At 32.0% G+C, this 21662-nt stretch overlaps 1 protein-coding gene across 1 annotated transcript in view; it reads right to left on the bottom strand.

Annotated features, from left to right (window-relative positions):
• The window catches only part of ss (aryl hydrocarbon receptor spineless), a 101062-nt gene that overhangs the window by 4077 nt on the left and 75323 nt on the right, over window positions 1–21662 (bottom strand). Inside the window, exons 3-7 of the mRNA XM_089708087.1 lie at window positions 9535–9629; window positions 7619–7708; window positions 3923–4132; window positions 3408–3595; window positions 2382–2488 (exon numbers count right to left, since the gene is read on the bottom strand). Coding sequence (XP_089564213.1) covers window positions 2382–2488; window positions 3408–3595; window positions 3923–4132; window positions 7619–7708; window positions 9535–9624 — 685 coding nt within the window. The 5' untranslated portion in view covers window positions 9625–9629. The remainder of the gene's footprint in view (window positions 1–2381; window positions 2489–3407; window positions 3596–3922; window positions 4133–7618; window positions 7709–9534; window positions 9630–21662) is intronic.

The following is a 21662-nucleotide window of genomic DNA, read 5'->3' as shown; positions in this document are numbered from 1 at the left end:
AAAAAAAATATAACTATATCTATACAAAAAAAAAAGGAAAAACTGAAGTTAATATTTCAATTTTAAGAAGTCATTCCCATTATAAATATTGTGTGCACGTATCTGTTCGCATATAATAAATATATATATATATAGTGTGTGTGTGTGTGTGTGTGTGTGTGTGTGTGTGTTTGCATGTGTGTATGTGTTTGTGTGTGTGCATGTGTGTGTTTGTGTAGAGCATGTGAGTAAGTTAGTACGTATGACATGTGGGTGGGTGGTTGAATACGTCCTAGTGATTTACTATCATTAATTTTTCTGTTTCTTCGTAATCCATATCTTTTAGCCAATCTTTCACAACTCGTTTAATTTTATTATGATTTAAAACCCTAACGTTGTATTTACTATTTAACAAATTATACAATTTTGTTGCTAAGAATTCATATTGATGTTGAGCGAATTTGGATGAGGTTGAGGGGATAGGTAGCCGATTAAGTCTTTTTACCTCTGTATTAGAAAGATCTATCATGCGATGTTTTCTGCGGACGCACTGGTAAATATAAGATTTTCGAACACTAAGAACATTTGATTTGTTGTATATATCAGTAGTAGGATGTTTATAATTAAGGTAGAACATAACCTTAAGAACAGCCCTTTGCGCCCTTTCTACAGGCAGCATTAGAGTTTTGCAGGCTCCTCCCCAGACAGATATACAATAAGTTAGTATACAGTGGCAAAGAGCATTGTATACCTGGATGAGCAGAGTAGTGTTGGCAATAGACCGAAGATTTTTGAACACGAATATAAGTCTTCTGATTCTTTTTACTGTGCTATTTATATGTTGTTCCCATCTTAATTTGTCATCCATTATTACACCTAGATATCTTGTTTCGTAGGTTCTTTTAATTTCTTCACATGTGCAAATAGTATTCTGAGGAGTTGATGTTAATGTCCTATTGCAGGGGAATGAATGTAGAGTAATTTTGTATTGATTACCAGGCATGGAAGAAATTCTTTTACCAAAACAGATGTAGTTAGTTTTTTCAACATTTATTGACAACAGGCTATCTTCTAACCAAGCAGTGATTTTGCACATCTCTTTTTCAGTTATCAATTTCAAATCACTCCACGATTTGGCGTGGAAGATAACTACTGTATCATCAGCATACATGATTGTGTTTGCAGAATGTAAAGGGAGACTACATAACTCGTTTATGTACGCTAAAAACAACGTAGGTCCCAGTGTGCTCCCCTGTGGAACACCGTATGTGCAAGCTGCATTGCTGCTCGTTAAATTATCAAGGCGCACCACTTGCTCTCTATTAGTCAGATAGTCTTGCAGCCAGTCGATAGCTACACCTCTTATACCAAGGTTTTCAAGCCTTGAAATTAAGATAGGGACCGACACCGTGTCAAAAGCCTTACGCAAATCAAGGAACACACTGAGACACTTGTAACCATTATCCACATATGATGTGATTAGTGATGTAAGATGCAGGATTGCATCCTCGGTTGAACGGCCCTTGCGAAATCCGAATTGATTGTCGTTTAGGAGTGATTTTCTTTCCAAATATGTGACTAATCTATTATTAAAAAGCTTTTCAAGGATCTTCGACAGTACACTTAAAAGAGATATTGGCCTGTAGTTAGTTGGTTCAGATTTTAATCCACCTTTATAAATGGGTACCACAACTGCTTTTTTTAAAGTCCTCGGAAAAACTCCAGACTCAAGACTTAAGTTACAAACATAAGAAATTGGTTCAGATAGATATATTTTAAAGTCCTTAATGAATTTTGTGGTGATATTGTCGTGGCCAGGAGCACTGTCTACTTTTAGTGACGATATTAATTTATTTACTTCTATAGAATCAGTGTTTGTGACCACCATTGAGTGAACCGGTCCTGTGAGGTGAGAAGCTTCCCGTGCTAGATCTTTTTCGTTCCTTTTCAGGTTATGAAGGATTGCTTCTGCAAGCTTACTCCCAACTGTTGTAAAATATTGGTTAACAGTGTTTAAAGACTCCAACGGTGTGCTATGACAGTTTAAAAGTTCAGATGATAGTTCTCTCTTAGCGTTTAGAAAGCAGTATTCTTTTATGACACTCCACGATTCTTTGATATTTCCCAAACTCCGTTCTAATTTATTTCTAAAATAGTCTTTTTTAAGTTTTTTAATTATCTTAGAGCAAATATTTCTATACCTAGTATAATTATCCTTCAGAATCACATCACTTGGATTTTTTTTAACTTTGATGTGCATTTTGTCCCGTTTTCTTATACACTTTATAATACCTCTCGTAATCCACGGTTTAATTGGTGCTTTTAATCGTTAGAATATCTATGCTATTGCTCTTTAGAAGTTATCTTCCTACGTGTTCAGGTTTTAATTGGAAAGTACTTACATTCTTGATGAGCACTAGCAACATAAGCCAGGTCATCGTAATGCACTAAGTCATAGCCTCCCATATTCGCGAGCTCGGCGTCTGTGTAGCCTAGAAGCATCTTCCCTCTGAAATAAAAAAAAAATAGTTTCAGTTAGTTTTAGCTATACTATTGCAGGAATCATGAAACTACTATTTATTAAAAAAATATTTTCCATTGCAAAGCTTTATAAGTTGTATATTTTTTTAAGTTCAAAAGTAAATAATTTTTTGGTATTACAATTTTTATTAGGAAAGATAATATTATAGTCGTTCTGTACGAATTTGACATATGATATTTAATGAAAAATTCGAAGAAAATCATTCTTATAAGTTGCAAGAATACCTATAATACATAGCTTACATAACACTTCCAATTGTTATTCAAAAAGCCGGAATATTTTTTAATCTAACGCCTTTAAACTATAAATAATTCCTTTGGACACGGCGTACGTGTATAACAATTATACATTTTGTATGGGACACGGTATTTTTAATACTTTTATAGTTAAGCATGAGCTTTTGTGGTCGGGCGGTGGTTTTTTGTGGTTAGGTAATGTATCCATGTCTACGTGGGATTTTAAGTTTATAAAATGTTCAACGTATTTGTAATTGCTTAAGGAAGTTGTATAGTTTTCTTGGATATCTAGGGTGTAAGAAATAAGAACTCTTTAATCGACATAAACTCATTGTTGTACTCATTGTGTAAAAGACATTCCGAAACTTGCTTTATAATATCAACCACTTTATATATAATTCGTCTTATAAATGCGCTATATAGAAGATCAGATTACCTACTTATGATTTATTACTACCAAAAGTACTGCTAGTTTTATAATGAATAATGTTTAATTTCAGAAATACAGACTACCTACAAAATTTTTATTCGTGCTAAAGATCATAGAGCCATCAAAAAGAAAATCTAGAAAAATTATAAACATACATATTATTATCAGAAACTTAAGCGTCTATAATAGTATAGGGTGTCATAAAAAATATTCTACTTACCTTTGGTCCATAGAGACTAGAGATAGATCAAGTTTGTGTTTGCTCTTGAACATGACTTCTTTCTGAGGGATTTCCAAGAGGCTCGGAGGGCCGAAGGGCGCGCAGATTGCAAATAACGCTAATGGAGGCTCTTCGGTTTTCTTGTTCTGCCCGTGTAATACTTTTATTCTACCTCGGATGTCTAACCTCTGAAAAAGGTGAATATTTTGATATAATGTTTTAGCTAACTCTTGATAGATGGCGTGGAAGGTCGTAGAGGTATAAAAGAGAAATAATAAATTCAATTAATGTTTGTATGTTTGGAACGCAAGAAAAAAGGTTTCGAACCAAAAAAAATAAAAAAATTTTTAGAGTAAGAGTTACACACATTCTTTATCTTGAATATTCAAGAAAATATATTCTTTAATTGTAAGTTTTGTTACAAAAATGCAGTTGAAATCAAACGATTATGTTATTATGTTTCCTTGAAAACAATTATGGCAAATGTTGAAATTAACTCTTAATTGTATACTTACTAGGAAGCCAGAAGTATTATCCAAAAGACATCTAAAGCGTACAGTAAAGCTCCTCTCAAGCAGATGCGCTCGTTCCGGCCTCAACACGTCCTGCAGAGTGAGGTTGCTGACCTCTGGCTGAAGGAAGGAGTTCCACAGGAGCTGCCGCTGAAGCTCCTCCCGGTCCTCAGAGTGTACCAGCTCGTACACCGACTGGTGGACTATGTCTGACTAGAAAATTAAATATAAGTTAATTTTGTTCCAATGTTGATATACCTACCAAGATTAAAGAAGATATTACACGAAAAAAAGTTAAATGTAATGATGTAACTAAGCAAAATTAAATGTATGGTTAATGAACACAAACTTTCTCATCAATAATGTTATGATAAGCAAATCAAAGCCTAATGTAATTCAATGATAATCAATATAGTCAAAATAACAAGATAATTATTTGATAAGCCGTTAAAAGACCTATTCATCAGTGTAAAAAGAGCAAGTAATAACTGAACCGTAAATCAATAAAGCATCGATGACCCTAAAATCGATTCGAGACCCGTCATTAAAGAATCATCTGTAACGAAGATGGATATGTTCATTTCTACATTCGTTATAGCCAATGACAACCTTAACACAACGTGCTACGGCATATTTTCCATTATGGCTCTATAAATTTGAATTTTAACACATCGTATAACAAATTCGTATAAACAGTGTGGATAATGCGCCGACAACAAATGATCCAAGCAGAAAACTAATTGATAATCAATGGGGTTGTGCAAGGCGCAACACTGGGCCCCCTAGTTTTGGACTGACATGTAAATGAATCATGAGCGTACAAAACGTAACCCAAAGGTTATATAGTTAGCAAGGGTACGGTAATGTTTGAATGTGGGTTCGAACATATTGCGATGGCATTAAATGTCAGAGGATGATTTGTTTGGTAATTGCTTTTTGTTCCTCTTTTAGGGGTTATCGTTGCTATGGTAAGAAATATTGTTTTGTTGATATGTTATTTGTTTCTGCAATATTATGTTTTTATGGTTCATTGGATACATTGGTAAAATTTACTAGCGTGGCGATATCATTAAATGAACATTAGTTACAATAATGTCTTGTTTGAATATGGTCAGAAGAAAGTTGGAAATCCTATATTTTCAGCTTATTTTAATAAAATGAAAAAAGTTTGAAAATAAATTATTGCGACGATTGCGTCTTGCATGTACATATTTCATTTGAAATAGCAATATTAATTTAGTGGAAAACATCCTTCACACAGTTAATAGATACTGAATAAAATCACAACCTACCACAACCTTATTAATCGATAAACTGTATGAAAAGTTTTAAAGCATTAACAGATTATAATGATTAGAAACAAGAACAGACAAAATGCTCCTAAATTTTAAAACAATGTAGTTATGGTCATTTAAACAGAGCGGTGAACTATGGCATTAGGGTGTAATGTGCCTCGGGTCGATGGCGGCCACCTGGTGAGACAGCTTGGCAATCTACCGACCCTCGGAGGGTGGAAATTATAGTAATTTTTAAATAAACTTATTATTTCACTGGTGTAGATCGGTGAAGGTAAAATGTTGGGTAATGTTGATGCTTGTACCTATTGTGAGAGCGTTTATCTTATTGTGATGTTGTGATTGATGATATAGAATTTAATATTGCTTTAGGAGTACTGGATTATTGTGTATATGTAAGAAAGAAATATTTAAAGCAAAGGACAATGCATGTTTGTTACTTAGTTGTTACTAATCCAAGGATATAAAATTAAATGTCTTCATAATTGTAACGTTTCGAATACATTGAGAGTCCACATTAACATTAGTCTGTTCTCCACGTCTTAAATAATAAATCGCGTTATCCCGCAATGTCCATTTCGAAGCAAAACTTGACAGAACGAGACAATAATTATGTAACAACGACAGCGAGCGTGCTTCATTAATTACTCCCAGTCAATCTAACATTTGTCGCTCATTATTCAATGTCTGAAATGGAATCGATTCGGAATCGATACGGACATTCGAGTTTATTTAGTTTAATCAAAGTGTATATCGATTACTCGGTGGCACGTGCCCGCGTCAGGAAGTAGCAAGTACAGCCGATTTAATGATTTTGAAATCGATTAACTTTTATCGCAACCCACCCCCGTGGCGAGCCTGAATAAAGGGGACGCAGATACGGCTAATGTTAGGAACATTTTATAGTTTTATCGGATCATTTTGGTTTTTGATCAACATTTAAATATAGTTTGATAATGCGTATTTAATTTAATTCGTGGTTAATCTTATAGATGTTATTATGCAAAAAAGGCTTGAATTATAATACCTACGTTTCTCCAAGTTCATGGCGCGGGTGCAACACTACATAAGTCTTTTAGCAAGGGCAAGTTACAATTTACAAAAAGTATCTATTTTATAAGATAAAAGTTCAAATACTTTCCAGTGGGGAATAAAGTGAACAAATATATTGTTAGCCTTTACTTTCCCGATACGTCCCGCGTTTATCAGGACGAGTTAAGCTGCACGAAGCACGTCTACCAACATAATCTTTGGCACTTAATGTTGCAGGTAAAGTAACATTTTTGATTCGACACAAAACAAAAGAAAACCAGGGGTGGATTAAAATTTATACGATTGTGAAATGAAAGTTTTATAGGAGGGTTGGTAACGGGCCAAAATTGGGGTTTCTTGTGATATTTCACTGCAGGTTTATTAGCTGTAATACAGTGGGTTTAACGACGCTTGATATGCGCTAAGTTTTTTGTCTGGCTCATTATGAATTCGTCTGCTGTGCTTTCTAGAACTATTCATAGAATTGTTATAAATTAATGATAATATATACTTACGAGTTATAGCAATTTAATTCAAACTGATTTCTTCAGAGATATGCTGAGTAGTATTTATGCCAAAGTAGGTTATTTATCGTAATGGAAAGAAACCAAAACACTTATTCGGATTAACAATATATTAAAGTAGGTACCTATTGCTCAAAGTAAATAATTCCAATCCTAATTCATTACTTACCTTATTTAAAGTACCTTATTTATTTGTTCCCTACGTTTTTACATAATACCGCTAACACAAAGTTCTTACATACCATTATACAAATATATACGTTTATCAGATGTTGATATTTCTGTATAATTTCATTAGTCAACCGAATTTTTCGGGTCAACATTATAATTTAACAGTAAAAGCGTATTAAAGTACTTATCGTTGTAATTAATATTTTTATAGAGTTCCAAGCTTGAGGATCGTTGTATTGTTTATTTCCTTGATTAATAATATGGCATTTTCGCGTTTTTCCACATAATTAAGGTGGTCAGGATAATTAATTTGACTTACTGAATACGGAAGTTGGTGTAAGTATGAAGTATGACTTTAGTTTAATTAATTAATGGATGTGTGAAAAATTGTGAAATAAAAGGGTACTGTTTAGAATACGGTCGGGTTCTCTATGATATTTTACATCATAGCTTCTACTACGATATGAATAATATAATTCTTATATATCTACAAGTTTAAAGTAACTACGTAAACCTATTGTATATATATTTTTTTATTTCAATAGAAATATAGTTGTCCATATAATTTTGGAGATTTAAGGCTATGAAATGCAATTATTAGGTTACTTTTTAATCTTTATAACTAGATAAACATAATATAATAGTTTTAATAAATGTGTAGTAAAAATGATACCAACCTGGTGAAATCCTAAATAACTTTCGATGCTATGTGTTGCGAAGAAAACCTCTCCTTCACAAGTCAGGATCATAAGGAAGCCATTGAGTGCCTGAAAAATAACAATTTATTGTTAAATAAAGGACAATATTGACATGTTTGAGTATTTTTATTTTTAGTAATTTAGTTATTTTGTACAGTAGATGGGTAAGCTTTCGATCGAAGTTAGTACTTATTTGCTTTCGACCACGCCTGTTTTTATGTATTTTAAGTTAAAGAATGTTCGTTAAAATGGACAATCATCGATTATTTCGATAATAAAAAAAATAAATAATATAAAACATGACAAATTCTTTCCCCTTAAACAACAATGAATAATATTATATGAGTCGTAATACGAATACTTACAAGTATTTAACAATAAAATATTTTTAAATTATTTAGCCGTTAATTATCAACTTTATATTAAAGGTTAAGACACTAACAAAAGATGTAATCTGTGTTTTCATTTAGTTTATTTACTGGTATATAGAGCTCTTTCTACATTTACTGTTTTCGCTGTATTGTACGACACGATATTTGGGCAATATAAAAAAAAAAACAATACTGATAGAATGGTTACTTGTATAAAATATAATAATAAAAAAAATCTTTTAAAGTTTCATGCCGTTGTATGGTCGACTGCAGTCTGGAAAAGTCGTAAACATCACGACTATCCATACTAATATTATAAAGAGGAAAGGTTTGTATGTATGTATGTATGTATGTATGGTTTTCACGCATAAACTACTGGACCGATTTTGATGAAATTTGGCACAGATAATCTTTAGACCCTGATAAAGAACATAGGCTATCTTTTATTGCGAAATATGTACCACGGGCGAAGCCGGGGCGGACCGCTAGTTTATTATAACTGTTTTATTTTGACTCAATAATTCTTATTTCTTTTGTTTTATGTTTACATACGGTTTCTCAGAAGTATCATAATGTCTGTAAAAATGAATTGTTTTATGTTATCCAAAAAAATATTTCTATCAACATTCCAAACACAAATAATAGTATAACAATGTCCAGCAAATTAATCATTATCTTACATGCCATTTATCCTTTTATTATGTTACTTATGATTTACGATACACACTTAAAACAAATTAAGTCAATTAGCCCTTTTTTTCTTCCATTACATTTTCATCGCCAATTCTTTCCTTATCTCTTAACCCTTAAAATTGGGCAATACACTTGCATAGGCTCTACCAATACCCATGTTTATGAACGGGAGTGATCCCTTACCACAGTCGACTCACCTTACCACTAACAAAAAAATTAAAAGTCGTACCGCACAAGACATTGGGAACGCGTCACAACCGATCGAAAACGTGAAATATCGCGTACAGAGGAAGGTTTATTTATAGCTTACAGCGGCTATAGATTTATTGACGATGTATTTATGTAGCCGTTTCATTGGCATTGCATGTAATTCGCTACCAGGCTTACCAAAAATTTTATGACGAATTATTGGTTGTGTTATTGTTCTGTTGAGTTAATTATTGTGGTTCGAGTTTGATATTTTCTTTGTTATAATATTATTTCAAGTTTCAAATTTGTTTGTAATAAAATGAATTAATAGTTTTGTCTATGATTTCACATGCGTTCCTTTTTCCTAATTATAAAGTATCATACATTACTTCGTTATCGATTGAGCCGAATAATTATTTATAGCAACCTGCCATTTTTCTGCTCTGCCTGCCTTATATTTATGAATCAAAATTCAAAAAGTAATGGTTCCTTAACAAAAACCTCCCCCTATACCCATGTATGGCCTATGGGCCCATGTATAGGGGCCCTAACCCCATGGTTAGGGCCTCTGTTGAAATATTTGTTGAAGGATTTCAATAATATATTTAACTAATTATAAATACATAATCTATTGTACTATACCTGTAAGAACATTTCACCGTCAGGCATAACGTGGTCGTAGTGTGCGTGCTCGCGTCTGTGTGTGTGCAGCTCTTCCTTCTCCTTGTGCATGACCACTGGAAAACAGATATTATTAGTTTGTTATTTGATAATAATTCATTGGTTAATTTATTTTTGGTTAAAAAAATAATAATTTTTGAAGAATATTAGAATTTTGAAGCTTTAACTAGCATGTTAAAAGCTTAAAATAGTTAAAATAGTTTTACAAAACTTATTCTATGACTTATTTGTTCATATAAATAACCAGGGAACAAAGATGGTGACTGGGAAAAAGTTTATCAAAGTTTTTCTGCTTTATCATTTTAATTTTTAATTGTTATTTTTCATATTTAATATTTAATTCGTTAAGAACTATTTACTAAACTAATAAAATATTTGTTTGTATTTTGTACCTACTAAATACACATAAATGATAAGCTTTTATATATTAAGCCCCTGAAAGGCGTGGTTAAAGGTGACAATTCCCATCTCAATTGAATTAGGGATTCACCCCTCACAGCATCCCTATTTGCACAATAAAACGACAAGCCAAAAACATTCTTATACCGAATGAATTTAAGGACTAAAATTGTATAAATAAATTGTTAAAACACAAGCCAATAGCATTTGCTTTGTAATAATCTTATTATAGCTATGTACATTACAAATGTATGTACATTTTCTATTGACTCTCTGTGATAAGTAGGTATTAGATTAGCATATTAAGATATATTGTTACCTATATGTACGTAAAAAATATAATTTAGTGTCGTTCTAGAATATACGAACAACTACAGTAAATATTCAGAGAATTCCAAATATTGATACTCTAGATTTCATTTAGGTTAAACTGTTTACCCACTTATTATAATTTCAAGTAAATATTAAACACTAAAGTTCTTGAACAATGTAAACTAATTCTTAAAATAGCTCGCGAATTGCTATTATTCCGTGACTTCCCGCCATTCATCATAAGCACAGATTAAATAAAATTTGTCCTGTCAATATTAATCTGAGTGAAAATCAAAATGTCCGCGTTGTTTGAAATGGCGATCGGTGTAATTTAAGTTTTCGCTTTCGGGTTCACAAATAAAGGATAGTGTTTGTTCCAACGGCCAATTACCGGCATACGTGGGACTCACCATGTGTCGCTAGTGATGCCTGCTGGAGTATCGATACTTTTGATTTACATAGATATAATTATCGATATCGATATCTTTGATTGAGTTTATGGTTGCTCTGTTTTTAATTTGGGTTTTGATTATCATCTTTTATGCTGATGTATGGGTAATTTATGATAATTTTATGGGCCATTAAATTGAATGATTCTAACGATTTGATGCATGCACGAAATTTTAAATAACTAGGTTAAAGTTTTATCGGAAAGTAAACGCGCCGCAATAAAAAACAAAATATTGAAATTGAGTAACTACCTACCTGCATCATTTTGTTATAAGTACCTACAACTATATCTAGAAAAACCCTTTCCTATACTCAAAAGGTAAACACTAGCTACGATTTGGTATCAAGTTTAATCTCAATTTTATAAACGTCGGTATTTTAATAGATTTATTACTTTCCTACGATCAAGATAACCCGTTCGATGTATCGATAACGTCGGCGCGTCACTATACGTTGGTCTTATCACCCATTATAATCGTCATTATAGCACTATCGACGTTTTTTCAAATTGAATATTAAATCTACTGTTATCTTCTGAACATTTAAAAGGAGATTGCAATTTATGGAATCGCGTATCAATTATTTATTTGTGAAGGAGCGTGTTTAAAGTAAACACTGTTAAAATATATTTTTCTTTTATAAAACTAACAAAAAATTAATAAAATTCCATCGTCACAGTTTCATTTTTTAGCAGAGCTTTTTTAACAAGGCTCTACATAATATTGTAATACTGTGGCTCTACCTTTAACATTAACCTCATTTCTATATTTTGTGTCGATTAAATAACCAACCATCGATAACGTAAATAAAAAACAATTGTATGTCTTTTTCCAAAGAAACATAATTCCTACTAAAATCTAGACAAGTGGTATCGTATTAAAATATCCGGCATTCTATCCAAATTAATCACTGTAAGCGTATCTAATTAATTAGAAATTAGTCTCATAGTGGCTTTAAACATGTTTTTGTGGACAATGAAAATGTATATTGCAAATTGCACGCACAAGAATATATTATCATACCGTATATGATATCTTTGATTGACGTGAACATCGTTTTTATAAGCTTAAGAATGTCTAGATGAACATGCATAATATCGTGAAAAAGCCTAATTTTGCGTCAGCTGCGACGTGGTATTTTGGTTATCGAAGGAGGGAAATTGTACCCTAATTGGTTAGAATGTGGGGTATTTGCAATGTGTTTATATTTGACGACTTGAAAACTACTACCTACTCTTAGTACTCGTAGTAGTAAGCTACTACTTTTCCCGAATTTAGATAAGTTACACTATTACCACAGCTATTACTATGTAAAGAAGTCAAAGTGTTTGAAATATCAATTTAACGTGATTCATTAGCAAATTGTCGTTTGTTTTCAGGCGTAGGTATATCTAAAAAAGACTATTATGACAATGATGATGAATCTAGTTTCCCAATATTTATAGTTAAACTAGCTTACCACCCGGGCCCGCTTTGTTTAAAACCTAATAAATTATATACTTAAACCTTCCTCTTGAATCACTCTATCTATTAAAAAAACCGCCTCCATATCCGTTGCGTAGTTTTATAGATTTTAGGGACATAGGGACAGAGGAAGCGACTTTGTTTTATACTATGAATGAACGAATGAATGAAAAATTCTTTATTGCACACTAAATACAGGATTAGAAACTAAGAGATACTATGTAAGTATGTAGTGATTATAGAACATAAAATATTTGCTTCGTAGTTCTACGACAGTTTTACTATGTCACCCAATATGTACTAAGTCTGCAATCATAAATACAATATGGTATTTCATTGCTGCATTGCCATCATTAAATCCTGTGTTTTAATTTAACTCGAAAATAAAGAAAAGAGTTGATATTATGTAGTTCACAATTAAAAAATAAACTATTAATATTCGATTAATGTGTTCAAACAAAGCGGTTATATGTAATTTGCAACCTCTTTATTTTAATGTGCATTTAAAATGTTTTTGTTATATATGTTTGGTAATTAATTTATGCTTTCAGGTCATTACATGAGCGCACGTAGGTTTTTCTGTACTTTGAATGCAATTTGCTTCAAGTGTAAGTTTTCTACGTAATTATTTTCAAGGAACTGTACCTAATCTTTGTTGCAAACATGTGAAGTTTTTAAGGTAAAGGCGCTAATTTTATAAATTGTTAGCTTAATTATATTAGGTTGCATTTTTAAAGAATATCGTACGTAATATGAAAATGTAAGCGCTTGCCCGCGTTTCAGGCATATTTATATAAGTAAAAGCATTTATTAATTTGTTTGAATTTGTAATGTACACCTAGCTTTATATATTAGATTTATTTCTAAAGAAACCTCTTAAGAATTAAAGTCTGGTTAACTGATTTTAAACGCGATTTATTCATTATACATATTATTTACCCCACGATTCGAACACTACGAGTGTCATCACGCGTAAATTACAATAACGAACACATAACGAACATCTTCGTTAATTAAATAATCATTTATAATTAAGTATATAAAAAAATATTTAACAAACAAACTCTTCACTACTCTACAAGGAGAACAATTTATCATTAAATATTATTTATTAGATATAGTTACGTACTGTAGGTATATCGCAACAATGTTAAGTGCATCAAATCCATATTTGTAAGTACATGTTTATTCATAGTAAAGGGGTGTAGTGAATAAATGTATATGATAATTGTTTTTGTAAAATTATTTCAACTTACACATAAATGTTTTATTTGTATGTTTGCTACATTTTTATGTTGTAAAAACATTTCTATAATTCTATATTGTTACCTATAAAATAACTCTAAAAGAAATTGCAAGAGTTATTTTATACCACACAAGAATGTGGACTTTTGTTTCATATTTTTCATGAATTAAAAAAGTTTGTGTTTTATTTTCCAAAACAAATGAAATCATTAATCAATACTCTATCGCTATTATGGAGCCAAATATATCGATATTTTACCCGAATACGCTAATATTTAATAGGTATCTTTTATAGACTACAGGCCCATGTTGAAAAAATTATGGGTCATTTGAACCACCAGGTGACCTATCTAGAACGATATAAGAGCATAAAATAATAAGATTCAGCACAATGCCGTCACTTGTAAGCTATACTGCTTTTAATCCATTATTCCGCAACGCCGTACAAAAATCATGGAGACAAGGGGAAAAAATCTCTACCTGTGCTTTCGAATTCTCATGACTCATCTGCACTCTGAATTTTATTATTTTATGCTCTTATATCGTTCTAGATAGGTCACCTGGTGGTTCAAATGATCCATAATTTTTTTCAACATGGGCCTGTAGTCTATTAGAGCTTTTAGAGAGAAACGAACGTGTAGTGACTTTGAAAATAAAAGCATTCATTTCATTTCATTACATTACAGTACACAAAAAACCGCATCTATAGGGTTTCTATCTAGCAGAAAATATTATTACCTGAGACTTAAATTTCACCAGGAAAAATCTATAAAGCATTTTCACATTTAAGTATTCGATTGTAACATAAAGCTCGCGCAAAAGCCCCATTATTTCTTTCTCCTCACACTTGCAATCTTAACTACTATAACTTTATAGCCCTGCGTCACGCAGATCCAGTTAAATAAGCCAATTTATATAAATTGAATGCTAATTCCATATAATAATTGAGAGTTATCTTACGCAATTGTCAGATATTTTTAGGTTATGTATTTATGCTAAGCGGCCGTAATTAGACTAAAAATAGTTGTTGAAGTATATGTTACGTGGAAAGGTATTGCAAGCACGGTATTTTGTATATTCTGTGTGTATAATATTATGTTCAAAATATTATCTACTTTGAAAATAATGGGGACCTGGTTTTTGTGTATGTACATGATGGTAGACCTAAGTTATTTAGTTAGAAAAATTTTTTGCAGTTATTAATTTTTCGGATAATCAACAGCTAATAAGGCGTCATAAAAATATCATAAAAATATGTTCTATATAAAACTTAAAGCACGTTTACACCTCATTTCGGAACGTTTGACCACAGACTATAACCCTAACGAGCTAACAAAAAGTAAAATGGATTTTTTTTATTTCGCCTCGCTGGTCAAGGGTGATATACCATGACGCGTGCCATACTGTAAAACGGTTGGCAACATCTGTTCGAATACGTTTTTAATTATTCTCGAATTTACTTTTTTTTGTTTTCGGCCAGTTTTTAAGTTCGCGCCTTTTTTGTTTATGGGTTCTATTGCTTGTGACTACAGATAATATTAAAAACATACTTCTTTGTTTTTATGAATAAATATACGATTAATATTTAATTTAAAATCATTGTTTTTTACGTTGTTTAACTGGTATATTTACTTGACAGTTTATTTAACAAATTGATTATAATGATTTATTCGTGTCCAAGCTTAATTTGCATTTATGAATTAATGAATAATTAATTAGGTTTAAAAAGTTTCTGTATATTTTACTGATAAATATGGATGTTTCTTATACTTATTGTTAATCTTACTATGATGATATATCATAAATTATTTATAAGATTTTCTATACAAATAAATAATAAATATAATTCATAATAGGTAATAAATTCATGATTGTTGTTTATTGCATAATACGAGTAGGTGTTTTGTTTTTATAAGCTGAAAAACAAAGTTATATTATCTATGCTTTTATCAGGTAGATACAATGCAATGCTATAACAATTTGGACACACATTTTATGTAACATTTTTATAATAGGTACCTAACGGGTTAATAATTATAAATTATAATACAACGTCATTTAAAGAAGTAAGTAAAATCTATGCGGACTAAAATTTTTTGGAATATTATTTAAATATGTTTTCTTAAGATTTAAACAACGGGTTACGTTTAATCTGTGGTCAAACCCAAACCTCCAAATTTATACTCTGTGGCACCGGTACGTCATCGTGACTATTTTTAATCTGTATCACGACACGCTAGCGTGCTCGTTCGCGCGCGATGTCAACACTGCTTAATGCCGGCAACACAAACGCTGCCAGTCTAATTAGACATTCAAGGGTCAAACCTTTGCGAAAGATGCTTGATAAGACAGTACGTATTGATTAAGTGGCCAAGTTCTTTGGGGTTCTACGCTTTGGTTATAATTACGCAGTTAAGTTATATTTTTCTTTGAGTAGGCTGATAAATAACGTTTGTAGATAATTTACCTACCCACATCGTTTAACTGCTTAACTAGAAGTGAGTTTTACGATGAGGCATTGTTCTTTGACGAGGCTATGCATTCCAACTGTTTTCTATGAAGACAAGCAAATAATTTAATAAAAATTTGTACATAAGTTTCCAACACAATAGTAGGGGAGGCCAAGAGGGGATTTTGGGATTTACTCGAGCGCGTCAGATTACTATAAGGGACGGTACCTTAGCTATTCATTAGTACCTCTAGTCAATATGAGCAGTTATGGTTGGTGGGTGCGCTCAGGGGCCCCGCTGGAAAATTTGAATAATCCATAATTTCCTAAGGTTGAGCTCGAATCGTCAGATTAGCGAAATGGGGACTTCTTATATTGTAATTAACCCCCCCATATATTAATCTGACGCGCTCGAATAATATTACTTTAATTTTTTACCCTTTCTTCATAGCGATTAAATCGCCACTTAAATCGTCAGATTAACGTATACTTTTTTTCAGTGACGTCCTGGAGCATGCAAAATATCAATATCTAACGCGCTTGAGTATTTCCAAGCCAATTTTTTTCTTTTTTAAATTAAAAAAAATCAAAAAACCCTTCCCCACCGCTAAAAGTGAAAACATTATAGGACCTTTTTTTCTCGCTATGGTCTAATCTACCAATTCTAATAGGTTCCCGTGACGCTCGAGTAAATCCACATTTAGCATCCTGGGCTCCCCTACTACAACATTCGATCTTTAAAAACGGTACACTAAAGTCTAAAGCACACACGATTTATTCATCAAAGTAATGGCATGAATCCAGCATCGTGTGCGACGAAGAGTCGACTGAAGTGAATTCTGGCAGATTAGCCACATTTCAACGTGTGGCACGTGTTCTAGAAACTCTAATAATAAAATCTGTCTACACTTTTTTTAAATTATACTTCTAGTACTTTACTTATAATATTCATTGAGAGATAAGTGTGAATCCTGGCTATTGCATCCAGAAATATCCAAAAAGGCAGAAGGACTCAAATGACCCTTAATGTAACCCTTAGGGCGTAACGCGACATATGGGTCAATTTATAAGGTCCGATAGTTTTACGTATCGTAAAAGAAGCTTTAAGCACATTTAAACTGTATCTCCTTAACTTTAATTTAACTTAACATTTCCATGTTGTTGAAAGAAGGTTTTTTTTCTTAAATATAAGGATGCAATTTAAAAAGGCTTTTTCTATTAGCTCTGGGTTTTCATAACATTAATGTAGGTAATAGATATTAATAGTTACCTATAAGATGAAGGATATAAAATAGACAACCACAAGCAGCATTAATTAATAATTATCTGTGCAATTGAAAATGCTCTACATTATTCTTTGTGAAGAAAATGCAAAAAAGATGACATTATACAATAGCAGATTAATATTATATAATAACAGGGTCATCGCTTTGTTTACTCTTTGTACTCGGATCCTATTTTTTATTCTATATCTTAGAAAACTCATCATACACATCGGTATAGAAGTTTTTGAAGTGAAACTTCTTTATCGGGGTTGGAAAATTTTTTTGTGTAAGTAACATTTTTTCGTTACGCGTGACATTTTTCCGTTACGCGCCATCTTTTTCTTTTCCCTACCAGGCGTAATTCGACCGTATTTCTGTAAAGTTGCATATTATAGTAAAAGATTTTTTGAAAAATAAGGTCATAAAGAAGTTTCACTTCTTAAAATGTGTGCGTGTACCTACTAGTGTACACACGTGTACACTAGCACACGCACACATTTTTTTATTCAGTAGTAGGAACAACCTCTTTACAGCTTTCCATACAATGTTATATTGTTGATGACTTATGGATTAAGACCTAACAACGCTAACATTCATTTATATTTATGAACTACAGTCCACATCTCATAATCTCATTTCAAAATTCAAATCCATGTACTTAACTATTTAGTACATTTGATTTACAATCAAATATAATGACACCGGTGCCTGTGAGCCACTAATTTCAAAAGTAAACAAATCTGTAAAAAACCCAAGACTGTATAAATCAAGTGCAAATGATGTCTTTATACTCTGCATTTTACTCTTAATACGACAGAGGCAGTTGCACCTAGATAGAGCAGATTCATACGTGTGAAAGAGACAGCGCTATTTTCTTATTTCGTATTAATTAAGGTGCGTACGCGCACTAAATCATTGGTTGTCGACGCTCCCTGTGGGAATCCACGAGAGTTATAGGATCCTTTATTCTAAATTTACAATTACAATTTTGTAAGTATTTTGAATATTTCTAACAACCGGCTAGTATTGCTCTCTAGAGTGTTGTTTGTTTGTTCTTGTTCACCTCTGTAATCATGATTGGTATTCGACTTATTCGTTTATCTATCCAATTAATAATGTAAAAGCATCCAGTTGTAATGTATGCTGTATTTTTTAGTGTCCGACCGAACTTTCGGTTTCGGTTTCGGTTTCGGCCGAGTTTCGGCCAAAAATCAAGTTTCGGCCGCAGTTTCGGTTTCGGCCAAAATCGGCCGAAACTTTTGCCGAAACCGAAACTTATTTCGCAAGTTCAGTGAACTTAGTTCACACACGTTCACGCTCGCCTAACTTCGTTTTCCTCGGGAACGCTTTGACGGACGCTGTCAAAACGTTGGTTGACCCACGCTGGTGGAAACAATTTTTGATTATCTATGTTGAGATTGGAACTGGGTGTAATAGTAATTAATAATTATTATTTTTATATAAGAGGTACCTAAAAGAGACTGATTATTCTTCTAAAGTCTTCTAAGTAGGTACAAATACCAATCCAAAGTATTAAAGACTCTTTAATAAAGAGAAAGATCTCAAAATACCAAAACTTAAGTATTTAAAGTAACAGTAACAATTACTGATTTGATTTAGATGACTGATTTTACTGAGAACTTAATTTGAAAAAATAATAAAAATTAAAATTGTTATTATTAATATTTGAAAAATATTTTTTTTTTATTTTATATTAAATAAATGATTACAACAAATTTAATATACTATGTTTTCATTTCATGCCCTAATTAAGGCAAAATAATAGGTAAAATGCACCAAAGTTCAGTATTTTTAGAAATTTCATACTTGACCACGTGAGTTTCGGTTTCGGTTTCGGTTTCGGCCGAAACTGAAGCCACGGCCGAACATTCGGTTTCGGTTTCGGTTTCGGCCTGGAAACCAGTTTCGGTCGGACACTCTATTTTTGCTAGAAAAAATATTACTACTGTGTACCAGTCATGTACCTAGCATTTGTTTTCTTCTGAGTAATTCTAGCGTAGCATTACTAGAAAGTGTGGTGACTGGTACGCATAATATTTTTTACTACGCCTGTCTATTTATTTTATTGGCAAAGAAAACTAAAGAATAAAAAAAAACATTGTTTATTGAAGCTAAGTTATTTTTCAATTTGTGATCAGGGCCATAACAAAATATCTCTAACAATTTTCGTCAAAAACGGTAAGCGTACACCTTGCATACAAAGAAATTTTGTCATCAGTTTAATGTAATATTATTAAACGAATTAGGTAAGTTATTATGACAAAAAATACTATTTGGAAATGTATTTCTTCATAGTAAATATATATTTAGCAGTATCTCCATACACACATTTAATATTATTCACCATTGCTATTCAATAAAAACTTACACGTAAATTCTATAACGCTTCGATTATCAGCTATACAGACAATAGTAATGCATTAAACAAACTAATTATACACGTCATACGTTCCGTTCATCAGAATAGATTATCTATGCGGTTACGCCAACTGTCATGAGGTGTCAGTTGTGTGAAACGGAACGTCACGGGCGCGGTAATCGCGAGATTGGCTCACTTGATATCGGACTGTCATAGCGAGCGGACATGTGGGGAGCTAATTTGATATTATGCTAATTCTGCAATATGTTTTATATTAGTTTTTATTAGACGTTTGTGGTATGGACAAGATAGTAAATTAAAATGGCAACTGTGTGACAGGTTTTGTATGTTTTTGCGTTCTTAGTTTATTCAGTAGTAATAGAATATTGTTTTGTAGCATGATAAATGAACTCTCTATTTAGATTGTGATTTAGTAAAGTACCTTTCAAAGTCTAAAACGAAACAGCTAAACATAAACAAGCCTTCGAAAGGCAGGTTAAATATTAAATATCTGTTTAATATCGAACGTGATGAAACAAAAAGGATCGAGTAATTAATTAAAAAGAAGTGGCCGGGAGAAATATTTCTGCGCGAGATTGCGTCGGTCCATTTAATTGATACGGAGGAGAGGAATCCCACTGAAGAAACGGTCGTTAGCTTATCACAATACTGATTTCACACCGTATGTGCTGTATGCTGGGGCTACATGGCGCTGTAATTGCGCTTAATTTCCAATAAAAACGAACAAGAAACTTGAATTATTTAAAAATTGTCAAAGTATTTTTTTAAGTAGTCTTTTCTAGAATCACATAGTGATACTACAAGTTAAATGAATTTATACATAGCAATAAATTGAAATATTTACAGATTTACAAGATGCATTATGCAAAAGCACCGTTTATTGTTTTTTAATCTATTTTTTTCTGATGTAACGTATACAATAATTATTTATAATAGATCGAACGAGGTTAAAACAATTATAAACAGACAGACCTTGCACTACTAAAGTTGTACTAATTATGTATTACATTAAAAGTTCATTATAAAAAACAATAATGTTAATATTATCTATTACTAGTATATCTACTCTAGACCTGTTTCAGGACCTATCCTTGCTTGTTGTTTCATTGTTTATTGTCTGTTGTATCATAGTTTACAAATCATACACTGAGATTTAATAAAATGCCTGTTATATTTATCGCAGACTAGCAGTCCGCCCCGGCTTCGCCCGTGGTACATATTTACGTTTTCTCTACGTAAGAACCATCCTCGTACTTCAAGGAATATAATAAAAAAAGAATTAACGAAATCGGTTCAGCCGTTCTCAAGTTATGCGCTTATTTTGGGATTCATTTTTATATTACCTATAGATGATGCCTTAAAAGAAGAAAATATAGTTCGAAAATAATTATAATGTTACAAGTATCATCGCCATGTAAACCCAGCAAGTACAACAGAAGTCCTGGCCGGGTCACGCGTCTTGTAAAAATAAAATAAAAAATATTGCATTAACACAAGTTAAAAGTTTTTTGTGTTCGCTTTATTCCTCACGGATATATACTGATTTGCTTTATGCCTGTTTTAAATGGCTTATTTTTCACTTCGTATTCAAATTGCGTTTATTTTATTCAAATTGACGTGTCAGGCGTTTTGAGAGGTTTTTCGTATTTATAATATTGTTTATATACAAAGGTGTGTTACATAATTGTTGAGTAGCGAAGCATTCTGCTTGCTCTATATATAATTTAAAAAATATTTCAACTCGTACTAGACCCTAGTTTTGCAAAGTAGCTTTCTCTCTTCGTAATTTTTCAGAAGTCCTTTTTTTTATTCAAATAAAAATATAGGAATGATGGATAGCTTACTAAAATGGGTGCGTAATAAGAACGTACTTTAAATTGGCTGTTAAATAACGAATTTATAATATTTTGCGCGAAGTAAAAGCTCACGCGTTGAATATTAATACAGAAATAATTATTGAAATATATTTTAACTTGACAATTTCAACAACCGGTGCAAATAATTTAAAATTGACGCAAATATACTTACTTGCAAGGTGTGACATTATTCCTTTTTGTTAATCGGCGAAATATTGGCCATTTATTCATATTTTGTACATTTAATAG

Source organism: Colias philodice, chromosome 20 (assembly GCF_061535455.1).
Source record: "Colias philodice isolate Cphi_HAF_F1 chromosome 20, ilColPhil1 Martin Lab GWU primary, whole genome shotgun sequence".
NCBI lineage: Eukaryota > Metazoa > Arthropoda > Insecta > Lepidoptera > Pieridae > Colias > Colias philodice.
Note: the sequence above shows the minus strand (reverse complement) of the source record. Positions and strands in the feature narration are given on the sequence as shown.